Source organism: Crinia signifera, chromosome 4 (assembly GCF_055691185.1).
Source record: "Crinia signifera chromosome 4, ASM5569118v1, whole genome shotgun sequence".
In the NCBI taxonomy this organism is placed as follows: domain Eukaryota; kingdom Metazoa; phylum Chordata; class Amphibia; order Anura; family Myobatrachidae; genus Crinia; species Crinia signifera.
The window spans coordinates 246,541,560-246,556,955 of record NC_139220.1 but is presented as its reverse complement, the minus strand read 5'-3'; the positions used below and the strand labels follow the sequence as shown (position 1 = coordinate 246,556,955).

The 15,396-nt window shown below is 39.8% G+C and overlaps 1 protein-coding gene across 4 annotated transcripts in view; it reads right to left on the bottom strand.

Moving 5' to 3' along the window:
• The window catches only part of NTRK3 (neurotrophic receptor tyrosine kinase 3), a 572,243-nt gene that overhangs the window by 268,716 nt on the left and 288,131 nt on the right, over positions 1 to 15,396 (bottom strand). For all 4 annotated transcript variants that reach the window (XR_014473528.1, XM_083184207.1, XM_083184208.1 and 1 more), the window contains exon 12: positions 13,131 to 13,233. Coding sequence is in view for 3 of the 4 variants with exons in the window: in XM_083184207.1 (XP_083040333.1) it covers positions 13,131 to 13,233 (103 nt within the window). In the remaining variant the exon portion in view is untranslated. The remainder of the gene's footprint in view (positions 1 to 13,130; positions 13,234 to 15,396) is intronic.

Below are 15,396 nucleotides of genomic sequence, written 5' to 3'. Positions count from 1 at the left end.
AGCTTCAGTAATTTACCGGGCTATTAACATTCATCAAGGTCAATCAGGACACACTGGCATTGGTCCTATTGCCTTTCCACTGCCCGTGCTCTTTTATTCTCTTGCATTTGGCCTTTATGTTACATTCTTTTTATGTTTTTACTACTCTGTTGCATGATTTGATCATTAGCGGTGACAAACACATGTGAACTGGCTGCATTTTGGGTAATATTGGGAGCAATGATTTATGAAAAATGATTAATTGTGGGGTGGATTGGAGGCAAAGTGTCAGGAGAGGGGACGATGGAAAAACATGCATTGAAATGATAGAAGCTTATGCAAACCATGGGATTAAAGGAAAGCAAGATATTTTCTCTTAAGGAAGAAAAACAACAAAAACATTGAAGGACCGTCAAAGAGTGAAATCTCAGAATAATATTGCTGGTTATACGGTAACGCTGATGTCTTTTTATTCTTTTGGAGCTTATTTAACATAGTGTTAAAAGCCTTATTTCAGGCAAAAAATGAAACCCTCCCTGCCAGCGAAGTTTCCCCATACAAATCAAACAATGTTTATGTAACAAGGACTGTAATGGTACAAGAAAATCCCAGTTCGTCCTTGCATTATTAGTGGAAAATACTGTACTTGAAGAAAGTCATATTTCATGTTCTTTAAATAAGATTTCACTTTTATTTAATTTAATATATTTATGTACTAGCAAACTGGACCAGCATTCACCAGGATGAGAGGTCCTTCCCCCACCTATGCTTACCTCCTCCAGGAGGAGCATCCAAGTGGGCAATGCAAGTGGGCATGGCATATCCAAGGAGACGGGGAGGGATTGTGGTGCTGAGTTTCCCAATAATATGAAATGAGAGATCGGGCCATCTGGAGCACCAACCTCACTGGGGAAGTGGGCTGTAGAGTTCAGGTAAGCTTTGCTTGTTTGAGAATTGGCTACTCTTCCCTAGGTCCAGGAGCACAAACTGAGATTCGGAATAATCACGGATATAAGAGAAGGCTAGTATTTAGAATGTAAGCTCTAACGAGCAGGGCCCTCTCTCCTCGTGTGTTTTTCTAAGAATATGTCTCTGCCACTGTTATAATTGCTTGTGTCCACTGTATTTTATTCACTATGTACTTGTCCTAATTTGCCTTTGTACTGTAAACCACTATTTTCTTGTTTTGTTCATCTATCTATTGTCAAGAACCCTTGTGGCGCCATATAAATAAGTGATAATAATCATAATAAAAATATGTATAAAATATTGGTATTGACAGTAATGACACATCAGGTAGCTAAGGAATCATGAAAGTTTTCTTATGTCTCGGGTCAAAAGTTATGGAAAAGTTAAAGCAGACTGTTAGTACCAGTGAGGTAGGGCCTCAGCACAATTCAAAATTTAAATAGGGGAGCCACACCCACTGCCAGTGAGTCAGTTTGGAATGCCAGTGGGTGTGTCTGCCTTATTTGAATTTTTATCTGTGCTGCAGCCTCTCCTCTGGAGCCTCCACTGACTAGTACTGTATACTGTAATACTATTACACTGTAGTGCACTTTTATCACACTGTAGTATGGTGCAGGCTGGCAACTGTGGTATGCTAAGTAGGGGTAAAATTTAGGAAAGGAGGTGCAGACAATTTTCACACAGAGGAATTGAGTATAAACAGAAAAGGAAAAGCAAACAGACTATAGCGAGATTGCTGAGTTTGGGATTAGAATGCAGGTATACATCTATAATTTCATTCACCTCCACACTAAGGTTTTTTCACCTATCAATAAAACTTTTTCAAATCTAATTCTAATGCAAATATGCTTCACACTAATGTCTGGAATGTTTACAAGCTCACATCGCACCCTCCTTGATCATTTTAATCTGAATAGCTTGATGGGGCTTTAAATTATTCTGCCACTTACAAATAGGCTATTCGTGTTTATAAAATTGATCAATAGCTGCAAATGTGCTCCGGAGTAAGTTATTACAAAGTCGGATACAAAATGTATTAGCAGTAAATGTTTTACAGATGATGTTATGACAAGCCTCTTACACAGTAGTCTGCTACCAGATGAGTGTATCGCTGTGAACTATGGATGCTCATATTTAATATATAAACTTCAATGGCCAACTATAACTCTACTTAGAGTCTCCTGCAGGCAAAGCAGAAGAGTATGTGAACTAATTGCGGAACACAGCTCAGGTCCCCCATGGCAGGCTCTGTAACCACAGCATATATGACAAACCCTGATGCACTCTCTATAGACTTTCATGAACAAAAACATCCTGTCATCACACTGTCTTCCTAGACTTGTATTTGTTTATGCTTTAATTATCTCTGACTCCGAAATTAATAAAACAGAAACTCTTAATTAATATTCACCATGACTCAAAATGTGTCAGCTTATGAAATGCATATGATTCCATTGAACTCTTGTCAACCTAACAGATGAGTCCCTGGAATTCAAAGTTTGCAAATGATACTTAATAAAAAAGGAATGTTAATTAACCATTTTTTATTTTTGCAGCGCTGCTGTTGTCAGGACCTTGATGACTCTGACAGTTTTCACTAGCAAGGGGTTAAATAAGAAATGCAGCATAACACCCTTAAAAATATCATCTTAAAGTGGATATTCAAATGATTAATTCCACCAGGCTCTGTTCTTAATTGTAGTAAGATCTTGCCAAGATTGCAGATTTAAAACAGCAATAATATCCAGTGCTTAGAAAGAGGATGACTGATGCGTTTAATATGTGGCGCGTAAATGAAGCTGGGTGCGTATAATGCATTTGATATATTGGTTCCCATTTACAGCACTTTTCTCTCTGTAACGCAAACCCGCAGCCCCATCACACTGCTATTGCCACGTGTATTTAAAAGATCAGTAATTTTTACATAATAAAATTCTAAAATGCTTTAATGTGTGATTAAACTGCTTTATCAAATATTTTTTTGTCATTTCACAGGACCAGTATGCAATATAGAATACTTATTCTTGTGTATCAATGCCTATTTCCCTATAGATTGTAAGCTTGCGAGCAGGACTCTCCTACCCATTTGACTGTCTGTAACACGCCAGTTTGTTTTATCCCTATTTATCCCTATTTTATAAATGTAAATTATTTCTAGGGTTTATAAGATAATAGTTATTGAGGAAATGTAGGGGGTGGAGTCAGCCTTCACAGACACTTGGATAACTATTCGGTTCTATAGAAATGAACCAAGCACCCATGTGTATTGGTGTTCCTGTTCCACTAGGTATAGTAACTAACCCATTAACAGAGTAAAGTTAGGTGATTCTGAGCATGCAGTCGTTGGATGATATGTCAAACTGAGCTGCTTGCTCAGATGACGGGAGAGGAGTGTCATTAACAACTCATGGATGCACGCATCGTTCGTCATTTACACCGTACAAGCTAGATGATATTTTAAACTACTGTATATCACTTAGCAGGGGCGAAAATTAGCAATATTGTTAAAAAAAAAAAAAAAAAAAACCCAGTGTGTATGCACATTTTACAATGTATGATTTCATTGCAGAGTTTGGAAACTGACACCCGGAAGATGGGTTGGGCATTTTGAATTTGTACACCTGTGGACCAGTCTGACCATGTATGGGCCTGGCACTGAAAATTATATAGAGCCTATTGTGAGAAGTGGAGGAATGGTACGTGGGCATGTACGTTTCTGCCCTAATTTTAATACCTATGGTTTATGGCTGACCATGTGGCCTAATGGGTGACTGGTCATCATGCTGTCTTTATGGTGGGACAATTTTTATGGGGAGGCCTGGAGCTGTAGTCTCAATTGCCTCAAACAAGTGAAAAAAAGCTGAAGTAGATGTTGGGATAGGCACCTACAGGTTGCTGCCTTCTACTGGTCATGTAAACCACTATCATTATTGTATCCAGTCTAGTCAACTGCTCTGGCCAAAGGCTAAGCTAGCCTATTGTTAGCAGATGAAGCAACGTCTCCAGGGCCACGAAGCAGTCTTGGGCTCAAACTCTGTTGTACCCTATTTCTCTTTATAGGAGGAGGTGAACATTGTCTATCGTGTAAGATAACAAGGGAAGGAAAAGTAAGATAAAGTGTTTCCCTTTCTAGAAAGTTGGGGCCTCTTCAAAATGTACTTGCTCAGCTTAGATAACAAAAGGTTTGAAGTTGCCATTTCCCATAAATCTTTGCACTAAACATACTTCTAGGTCAGACCTGGCCAACTTGTGAGTCTCTAGCTGCTGTGAAACTACAGTCCCAGCATGCATTGCCACAGTTTTGGTAGAAAGCAATGCTAAAACTGTAGCAGGGCATACTGGGAATGTACGGTTCACAAAGGTCACATAAAATACATATTCTATAAGTGTAATTGGTGCTGTTTGGTAATAGAGTAACTTTATCTTACGCCATACAAATATTATACTAGTAAGTGCAGCACAAACCTGATAGTTCATAAAAATCTGTTCTAACTTAGAGATGTGCGGATACAACCGCCTGCTTTAGTGTAGGGATGTAAGTATTGTTTACAAAGTACAGTAAAACAAAATGAACTCAGTGGAATTACTGCAAGACCATAATACTCCAAGAGAGACTCATCAAAGACAACAGAGTATTGTATTCCAATTAGAGTCAGTCTGGGAACATGGCACTTACACAACATCTTTTAATGGCCCAATGAGATCTTTACAGTGGAAGTAATTACTGATATGAGAACTTTCCTATGTATAAACACATACACACAGGATCACTTCACTGATTCTCATATATGTTTTTATTTAAAAGCCAAGTCCGAGTGTCTCCACTCCCTTCATCCTAAACAATACGGAATAGATAGTAAACTCCCATGGGGCTGTTTGTTATTATATTGCTGTTATGCAAAGAGTTGCAAACGTTGCTGGCAAATTTCCAAAGTCTGGATTGTCCAATTTCATGACTGTACTTAAACTGCTCACACACACATCCGTTTAGTGCTCTTGTCTTTATATAATGTGTTTTCGCTGTATATTGAGAGACGAGTAAGTAAACCTATGTTTTTACTAAACTGTATAATTGGTACAATTATAGATAGTTTCTGATTCAACTGAACGTGATGAATGTGCTCTTAACTGTTTGAGTGCCAAGTGAATTTGCCAAAATAGGTGTGAAAATTGGCAAGCAAAATTGTTTATACTTTATTATGACCTGTAATGTTTACCTTGATACAGGAAATATAATCTTTTTTACACACCATTTTTTTCTTTGAATTTATATACCAAATGTTAGTGACGCTGGCATTTTTAGCGGATATATTGAACATGTTTTACAGATATGTTGGTACTCAAAAGGTTAATTATTTTCCTCCGGTCCTAGGAGAATGTGAGCTCAGTGATAGGGTAACAAAACTTCAGTATTTTAGCTAGATGAGATCCTTCCTTGGTCACTCACTGCTCCCATGGGAGCAGAATATATGACTAGCAGTATCACTTCATCGCATTTAACTGCGAGCAAATGCAAGCTTGTGTATTGTATTTAAATGACAGATTGTAATGTGATCACTAATAGTATTTACAAAACAAAATTGTTAATGTCTATAGACATTTATTACAACACATAATACAATGTCATTTCCATTGTCTAGTTTTACCCCTTTTCCACTTGAAAGCCGGGTCACACCTGGGATTTTATACCCGGATGCGACTCGGCTTGCAAGCACTTTCACACTAGATATCCTGCGCATCTACCCGGAATATTTTTGCTAGTGAAAAATGGGTAAATGTGTCAAGTTTCCAAGTTTTATGGGCTAGCACTAATGCAGAGATTTCCGTGAGCGTGATCTGCACATGCCTACTGTATAATAGAACAGATCCAGGGAAAACCGCAAATGGTTCCATGAGGACTTTATTTACTTTTAATTTTTAATTTCCCAAAAGTAAATTCACCCTGAACAGCCAATCAAGTTGCAAACAGCCAGCAATAAAAACCCATTGCTGGCCTCGTTCACACAGATGGCTCGCTTATCCGCCTACCGTGGCATGCAGGGTCGTTTCATAATTGGCAAACTGGCAAATTCGCTGCCCTGCGATAGGATCTGAATCAGGCCAAATCCTACAAGCGCTCATATTCTCCGAAATGCACAATTTACAAAATAAAGGGAGCCCATACAAAGCCTCCCTTTGAAACATGAGCCTTGAACACCTAGTAGTTTTACACATTTACTGTCTTACTCTATTGTTTCAGAGAACCAGACTGTATCACCAACAATATTTTGCACCAGTCGGAAGTTCTGTGCATCGGCGGAAAATCTGCGCCTGGTCAAAAAAGTGGCAGATTCCGACAATCCAGCGGTAGCTAACGCAGATTCAACTTTCAACAAAGTCGAGCATACATAGGCGAGTCCCAGCCAGGGTTGAAAACCCCCCATGGTCTTAATGTTCTTTTTAATGGTACAGGTTGAGTATCCCTTATTCAAAATGCTCGGAACCATGAGCATTTTGGATAAGGGATTTTTTATTTTTTTGGAATTATTTTTTTCCATACTTACCTGGTCCTCTGGTGGTTCCCCGATGGTCCCCCGATGTCCACGGTGTCCTTCAGGATCCTCTTCAGTGGCATCTCCAATCCCAGGGACGCATTGCGTGAGTGGGCGATTGCGCCGATGAAGAGGATCCCGGAGGCCGCCGGAGACATTGGGGGATGAGGTAGGTATGAAAAAAAGTGGGTGGGGGGGGGAAAAACCGAAATATTCTGGAAAACCACGGTTTTCGGAATATTTCGGTTTTTGGAATACACGGATAAGGGAGACCCGACCTGTACTAATATTTCAAATATTATTTTGAGTAATAAATGCATGTCTCTTTTCATATAAAGATATTGATGTTTTCCAAACAGATGTTTAGTAATGAAGCAGCCAGTTACTAATGTTATGTGCTGCAGATGCATACCGTGTGTATGAATTTGCATACATTTTACCAGCCAGTGGCGTGCTCCTGTGCATGTGAATATATGCTGTATAACTCTACCGAAAAATGGAAATGTTTAGTTGTGTTTTGCATGAGGGAATACAGACAGAAGCAGATGGTTGGGTAAACAGCTGATAGATGTATATAGGTGAGATGAAAATAGACACATAGAAATCGAATTTTGAATAACATACTGTTGACAGCTTTAAAACCACTACTTGTCTCCTAGAAGATGAATTATTTCATTATATTGTTAGTAATGTTGCTCCAGCTACAGACAGATGTCCATGCCTGAATGTGCTGCACTTTGCAGAAGACGCTGCACCTGTGAAAGATACTTCATCTATGGCACAGTGGTAGCAGTTTGAGGCTTTAAAGGATGAAAATGTAGCTTATAGGTTATAAACTTCATTTGTCAGTGCTGCGGGATTCAATAACGCTAGTGTTCATCGTCAGGGATGTAAATTATGAATAATAATTTAAAAAAACCCAAAATGAATGAAAACGTAAATGAATACACTAACAACAACTTGTTGATAAATAGGGGCATAAATATTTGCTTCTGTTAATACACTGATAAAGAATTGATATGAATATTGTCTATCTATATGGAAGTGTGGGTGGTATGAATCCACTGAAAGATAACATTTCACCCACAAAAGCTCCTCGTCGCTCAAACCACCACCCATCACTCACCCTGGCGCTCACATTGCTCCTCCCCCCGGGGAACCACTGGTCCACGCCCCCAATCCTCCCTGCACCGCTCAGGGAAGTTCAGGGCCACTCGCGAGCATTCGGGCATTTGTGTGTTTGGGCGTCCAAAGACATGAATGCTAGAGCACCCCAAACACCAGAGCTCTCCCGAGCCACCCCCAAATGTCAATACAGCTTTTGCTAATAATGAAGACTAGATTGCTAGCATCCTTACATAGAATTCAATAAATATTTAAAATCTTTCTTTATAGCCTATAGTAACTTCTAGTGCATATAGAGAGTTCATGCCACTGGCCGCGTGCTTGTTTTAAACAGCAACTGCAACAGTGACACCTGCAGCCTATAATGGGTACTGCATGCCATTAAATATAAATCATTCTCGTGATTATCAAAAATAAAATTCTAATAAAACAATTTGCATACAGATTCTAGCCTGTTCCTATTGTATAAACAACATAATATAACTTTTTCCCTAGCATTTGGATGGCTTCAATGCCTATAAAGCCTTTATTTATAAAGCACATAAGCCGTGATTTAATTACTTGGCAGGAAACAACAATCCAACCTGCAGTAGTTAAATGCGGTCATCCAAAACATTTCTACACATTCATATTTCATTTGCATGAACTGTTTATCAGGTAGGGAAAATGTTAATATTCCTCAATCATAATCAACCAGTTTATTTTAAAGTACCTATTAACTAATGCTAAATTATAATAGAGAAGCTTTGGAAGTACATTTGACATCCACATAAATATCAAATGAGTGTGCTTTGATCAGAAGTATTATAATGAATACAGAATGAATTAATAGTGATGGGCCTCTTAAAAGGTTTCCTGATAGTGTGCGCTGAATATATTTTCTTTCGCTTTTATGTTCTACTGAGAAAATATAAACGTATCTCCTTCCATTTGACCGCTCAGCTGAAATGATAAAGTTGTCCACGAAATTCTTGCTCAACAATGCTAAACACTTAAAGATTAATAATATATCTTTATGATGTACATTGAGCCATCCTTATGTAAACATTAAAAATGCATTTACAGTAAAAGTAGGATTTTGTTCTGGGTTCTGTATGTATGTATGTATGTATGTATGTACAGATGTAGCCCCTGTCATCTTTGGCCGGGGCTTGCCAGAGCCTCCCCTCTGGCGAGCGCCAGCGGACAGGGGCTACACTGAACCGGGATGCACGTGTGTCTCACGCGCACGCGCGTCCCAAAACTCTGGTCGACGGGGCAACAGCATCCTGCCCGTCTCCGCTTCAGGGAGATGGACAAAGTTAGGGTGGGGGGTCGGGGTGGCAAGGTGGACTGGTGGCGACGGGGACCCGGGGGAAGCTCCGTTGCCACTCGTCTTGCCACTCGTCTCGTGCATGTGCACCCCCGTGGCGGGAGTTAAAGTAGTAGCCAATCAGCTCCTAACTGACACATCACATATTGTTTCTGAAAAATGATGGTTAGGGGATGAATTTCTGGTACTTTATCTCAGTTTATCTCAATCCAAGGTTTAGTAAATAGTCCCCTTATTTTCCTGTGAAAATTAGAAAAATATTCACTATACTTAAACCCATCTTCTTAATTTACTTTATCTTTTAATTTAAAAGAACACTAATTGAATTACTAATTTAAATTAGCAGCAAGAAAACTATACTTCTCAACATAACCTACCAAACAAAGCATGTGATCAAGATTAGCTCAAGGTACAGATATAAGGTATTTATGTGTAAAATGGAGAAAACAAACTGAAGACCATGATGTACTAATCCTGCTTACTGTGTTCTTGGACTAGGCAATTAAGGCCTGCAACCCATGGGTTGATGGCAGCCACCATTGTTGGAGACCAAAACAAAGAAGACAAAAACAACCCCACCAATGAGATAAAAACATTGGGATCTCTCTATCAACAGCAAATTTATCAACCATCTGTTGTGAAACATTGATGGCGGACAAACATTGACCAACATTAGTTAACTTCACTACATTGTATTAGAAATGTGACGCAGTTAGGAGCAGTTGGAGTAAATATCACTCAATCTTCTCATGTGTTCCAAAGAATTGTGCTCTATGTACAGATGTGACCACGTCTATCTCTGCCTCACCTATCGCCGTGCAATTGCCATGGTGATTAGCATAATCCAATTGCCACCCATGTGCATCTATTATGCTCTGACTGCTCATAGCAAGGTGATTCCGTGCTACAGGTGTGAATTTGGTGCAAAAGCATTCAGCTCATCACAAAGATGAGCACTACATCTGTACTTTACTGTAAGTCTACTCTGCTAAAGATTTTTTTGATGTTGTCTCATGAGAACAATCTCCCCTGCACCCATTGTCCCTTCACCCTAATGTTTTGCGCTTAATAGTTCAATCAGGGCAGGATGTACTAACAGAAAAATGTAGTCAAAACTCTGAAAACTGACTGGTTCCGAGGTGTTCCTTTCCATAAATTGTGCCAAAAACTTCTCCTCATGCACAGGTCTCCAGAAAAATGGCACCCACCATGACCCAGCGACTAATAAATGCATGCACAGCAGCTATTTTGTCTGCAATTTTTACTGCAGCTGCACTGATGGCGTGGGACTCCAATGATTAATGCAAACATCTTTAATAAACCCCACTATGCATGCGGTGTCCGGGTGTACAGTAATACATTTGAAATGTAATGCTTGATACTGTACATCCCGTCTTCAGCCATCTGCAATACACTAAGGGCCTGAATCAGACCTGCTCGCTAGGCTGCATATATCTGCTGCCTATCGAGCAGCCAAATGCAGGCACCATGTCAAACACCCGTTCCCCCCCTTCCCCCCCTGCTGGATCCCCACAGTAGCATGCGAGTGGATGTGTACACTTACACATCCACTCACTTGAGGACGCACGAGGAAAAATCATTCAATTGTAGCTCACCATCGAATGATTTGATAGAAGTCCATAGTTACTTTTATCCTGGATGGAGATGGCCATCCGCACCAAGCAGGCATAGGCAGGCCTACCTTTGCAGAGGTAGGCCCAGAGTTTCATGGGTGCGCTCATAAAATGATGGATGGTCCCCTGTGTCCACCCCATGTCTGCCTATCCTGGAGAAAGAGTTTGAATCAAGCATATTCGCGCATGCGCAAACCCCAACAATCAGCTGGGGTAGCGAATTTGGTGTGCACCAAGCAGGTCTGAATCACCCCAAGTGACAGGTACCTCTGATAACTGTATTGTTAGTTGCTCAGGACATTATCAAGGAAGGTATTTTGTATAATATAAGTAGATTTCAGATCAAAATTAAGTTGGAGTTTTCCAGCTCCGCTCCTTTAAAACAACCAGACCCTGGACCATATGCACTAAGCTTCAAAAGTGATAAAATGGAGATTGATAAACAGCCAGCCAATCAGCTCCTACAGTACCTGCCATGTCACAGACTGTGTTCGAAAAATGTCAGGCAAGAGCTGATTGGTTGGTTGTTTATCACTCTCCATTTTATCACTTTTGAAGCTTAGTGCATCTGGCCCAATATCTGCTCTGCAAGTGATTTTTTTTTTTTAAATCAGAACAGCAAGCTAGAAATGTTTCCCTTGGGAGATAAGTCTGGCTTGGTAAATGTCATACTAATGAAAGTGGCACTGTACAATTTATTCTACCAAAATGAATGTTGCCTAAACCATGGAAAAGGACTCAAACTGTTATATCCCTTTGTATAGGTTATTTGATGAAGAGTTCTTCGAAAGTAACTTGACAATGTAGTCACACACTGGGGGAATCCATTTTGTGGACTGTACCAATATTGCATTCTCACACATTCATTTAGCTAACAAAATGGCTGCCTCCACTGCACTCCAAGACATCTACATGTAAAGATGTTTCATACGTATGAAAAGATTTTTCGTTCCTTCCAAGGCTTTTTTTTTTGTGTGTGGAACATGTAATATCGCGCTAATATGATTTTAACATTTTGGTCCCTTCAATTTAGTATAATCAACAGTGATTCTGTCAGCTCACATTTTTCTCTACTGGATGCCTCAATGCTAATTTACACAAGATTTGAAAGGGAAGCGTTGCATCTGTTACTCAATATTAACAAGAAACGCCAAGCAGGGGAGGAAGAAAATTCAATGAAGGTGGCAATCCGCCAAGGTAAGAAACTACACTGAAGAACATAGAGATATTATATCAAGTTTAACAAGGAGATACATCCCTATCGTGTATTTTTTTTCTGTGTAATTGACAAAAAACAAGTCTTTTGTGCCTGCAATCTTTCCAGCAGATCAAATTCAGGGGTCATACACTTACTGGCGGTGGTATGGTTGCCAACTTTGCCTTTTGATGGGGCTGAGATAACTTTTTGAAACCGTTAAACTGTTTATAACAGTGTAAAAGCTGATGACTGTATCTGGTTTTAAAAAAAAAACAGACATTCAACACTGAGCTCCGCCGTGCATTGGTTAATATGTGGTTTAATCCACCTTGTTTGATAATAACAAATAGTTGTATGATGCACAATACATTACATCAAATTGAGTATAGTAACATGTTATAGGTAATAATGCTGATCAATGTTGCGACCAATTTGCATCCGGTGGTGAGTCTTTGTATGTGAGCAGCAGATTTAAAACACTGTCAGTAGACATCTCAATAGAAATCACTATGGTTGCAGCATTTTTGTATTTCCGCAGAACAGCTCTCTATGGGATTTGGGTGTACCTCTGAATCAGGCCTAATATCTTTATTTACAATGATTAATAATTTTTTGTGAGACTGCATACTGTATCATTGTTTAGGTGTTTTAGGCTTGCAGGCTAATCTGGAACCTGTGGCTCAGCAACTGGTCCATCATAATATGGATCATCAATGGAGCTAAAAGCAAGTATTTTACTCCTTTCACACTGAAACCCGGGTTATAGAAGGTATTATGAACATGGACTCAACCAATATTGTATGTTTTCACACCATAGTTCTTGATAAATCCCAGGTTGTCACTTTTGACACTGGACCTGTGACCTGTGTCTGTGCTGCAGAACAGGGTCATCACTTTGCAACATCATTAAAGTGAACACTAGAGAGGAGCTTCTTCGATCTTAAGCCATGTAGAGGAAACGGAACAACCTTACTTACTACAAAATATCCAACTCAGATCTAGGAAATCTCAGGTCATGACCAGGGACTTTGTCCTGGTCAGATTATCCACGATGAACCATTCACACCGACACGTGACCTGGGATTTCTCCGGGTCATTGCTTCGGTGTGGAAGGTGTATTTGTGGGGGGTTACTTTTGAACATTGTATATAAGGGTAAAAATGCACTAAAATATAGCAATTAGCTTTTCCTCTATCAGCCTATGTGCTAAAAAACAAATCATGCAATGCTTAAATAGTGGTAGGTTAAGTGAAGGAATAGCAATCAGATTATTCATTGTAGAAAATGAATTAAATGTACCAGTTTACGTCAAAAGCTAGGGAATGAATAACGTTTTAGCAGCTACCATTGATATAACACCTTGTGCAAATGTATAAACTTACCTTTCATTCCAAATTTTGAGCGTCTTCCATATTTGTTGATAACTATGAACAGGACCACTAAGAGGACACATGCAAAAGCTGCAAGGCCAACTGCTATTGAAACCTGAAAAAAATGCAAAAATAATTATTCTATTAGAGCTCTTTAAAGGTGCAAAACCAATATTATATCTCACTGTAGAAGCTAAATTATGAAAGCTTGTAATTAAGATAAAATTCCTATAAAATTGAGACTGTTAAATATTGAAGTTGAGCATTAAAATTGTTTAATAAGGGGAAGCTGGATGATGGCAACTGATAGCAATGGGCCTGATTCAGTGATACTCGCAATTCCAATGTTTTGGCAATCACAATTTTTTTTGCGCATGTGCTGCGATGGCCTTGTGATAGCAATTGTTATTTGGATTAGGATACATAGTGATGGACAGACAGAGACCATTTGGGGGAGGTAATGGAGTGGTGAATAAATTGTAAATGCATTACAACCGTTTCAGGGTAATGTTGCAGCCAGACACTCCAGTGTCTTAGTCAGGGCTGTAGAGAAGGGGAGGGGGGGGGGGGGTACTTTTCACCTGGGCTTGGGGTCTGATGGAGGGGCCCGGGACCCGAGCCCCTCTCCCCCACTGCCGGGAGCTGGGCAGTGGGAGTAGAGGCCAGGCTGCTGCAGCACAGCCTCTCTAACCAGCTCTACCCAGCTCAGTACCATGTGCTGTTTTCTCTCTCCTAGAGCTGGTGTCCCACCCGCCAGATGCCGGTCGGTGGCCTGTCATTTTTTCTTTACATGGCATGGCCACACCCTCCCATTGGCCATGCCCTCCCATTCACCATAGCCCTCCCATTGGCCATTGGCCACCCCCTTTTTCTACCAGGGCCAGGTGGCACAGAGAGCAGGCCTGGTCTTAGTTATGGCAGACTTTCTGAGTAAGCAAAGCGTTGCTCAGAGGTTCGATGCTGCGTCTTTGTGTGAAAATGGCAGATCTAACAAGCTGGTAATGGGCATCTCTGTACAAAAGACAGCATCTGGGTCATTCCATGAAAATGTCCTTTTCATGTAATTTTTGTTACCAGTTTTCATGACAAGCTTTGCATCAAATTAAAGCATGCAACATTTTCTTTGCCAAAATGATCAAAACACATGCTCATAGATTATATTTCATATGATCTGTTTAGTCAGAAATGTAATGTTTGATACCATAGAATGACCCATCTGCAGCATTTGCGGAGCTTCTCAGATCTGCTACATATGTCTCAGTAGAGACTTGATTAGCGTCCATCTCTGAACCAGGCATATTATGTGTGTACCTTGACTGCAGCCAATTGCAAGTACAAATAAATCATGAAACTACCAGGTTCTTATATTAGTTTATAAGCGACTTGAGGAGCAAATTTTAAGTGGAGATATCGACTGACTGTTGGAGTTGAACATTTTCACAACAGTATTTGAAAAAAAACCCACCAGTATAAATGCCATATCTACTAAGTAACATTAGACAAGACTGCTAACAGTTCCACTTCAAACTCAGGGGTAGATTTATTAAGCTCGGTGAAGTGATAAATTGTCTGGTTTTTATCACCGGCCAATCAACTCCTACCTGTCATTTTTCAAACCAAGCCTGTAACTTCAGAGTTAGGATCTGATTGGCCGGTGATAAAATCCAGACACTTTATCACTTCACGAGCTTGATAAATCTACCCCTCAATCCCTGGACTTTACATTAGAATGTATTAGAATATCTCAAACTCACTCATACTCTTTTTAACATATAACACATGCATCTTATTGTAATGCAGCACGAGTACCTCTCAAAAGGGGAAGCCAACCATATCTAAATCAACATTAATTGGATGGACATGATATTATTAATATCTGTCAGAGTTTGCAAAGAGATTAAGTTGTATAGTGTACACAGTGTTGAGTGAATGAAAGGTGACTTGTTAGCATTAAAATTATCTTCTATCCTGCCCAATGCAAACTTCAATTTTTTAACTGTATAACTGTCTATGGTTTCAGGACAGATTTGAAATATTTATATTATATTTATATGTATGAAACCTTTTGTGCATACCTAATTCTGTCAGTTTGGCACCATCTATTTATATGATATGCCAGAGGCGTCATTCACCTCTTGGACAGCCAGTGCGGCAGGAAGACTCTGCAAGTGCTCCGAAGTGACATGGTGACAAAAAGGTGCATGGCTTTGCCAGGAGGGGTATGGTTTCAAGGGGGAGTTGCGTGACTGATGATCAACCGCCATTTTTTGTCACTGTG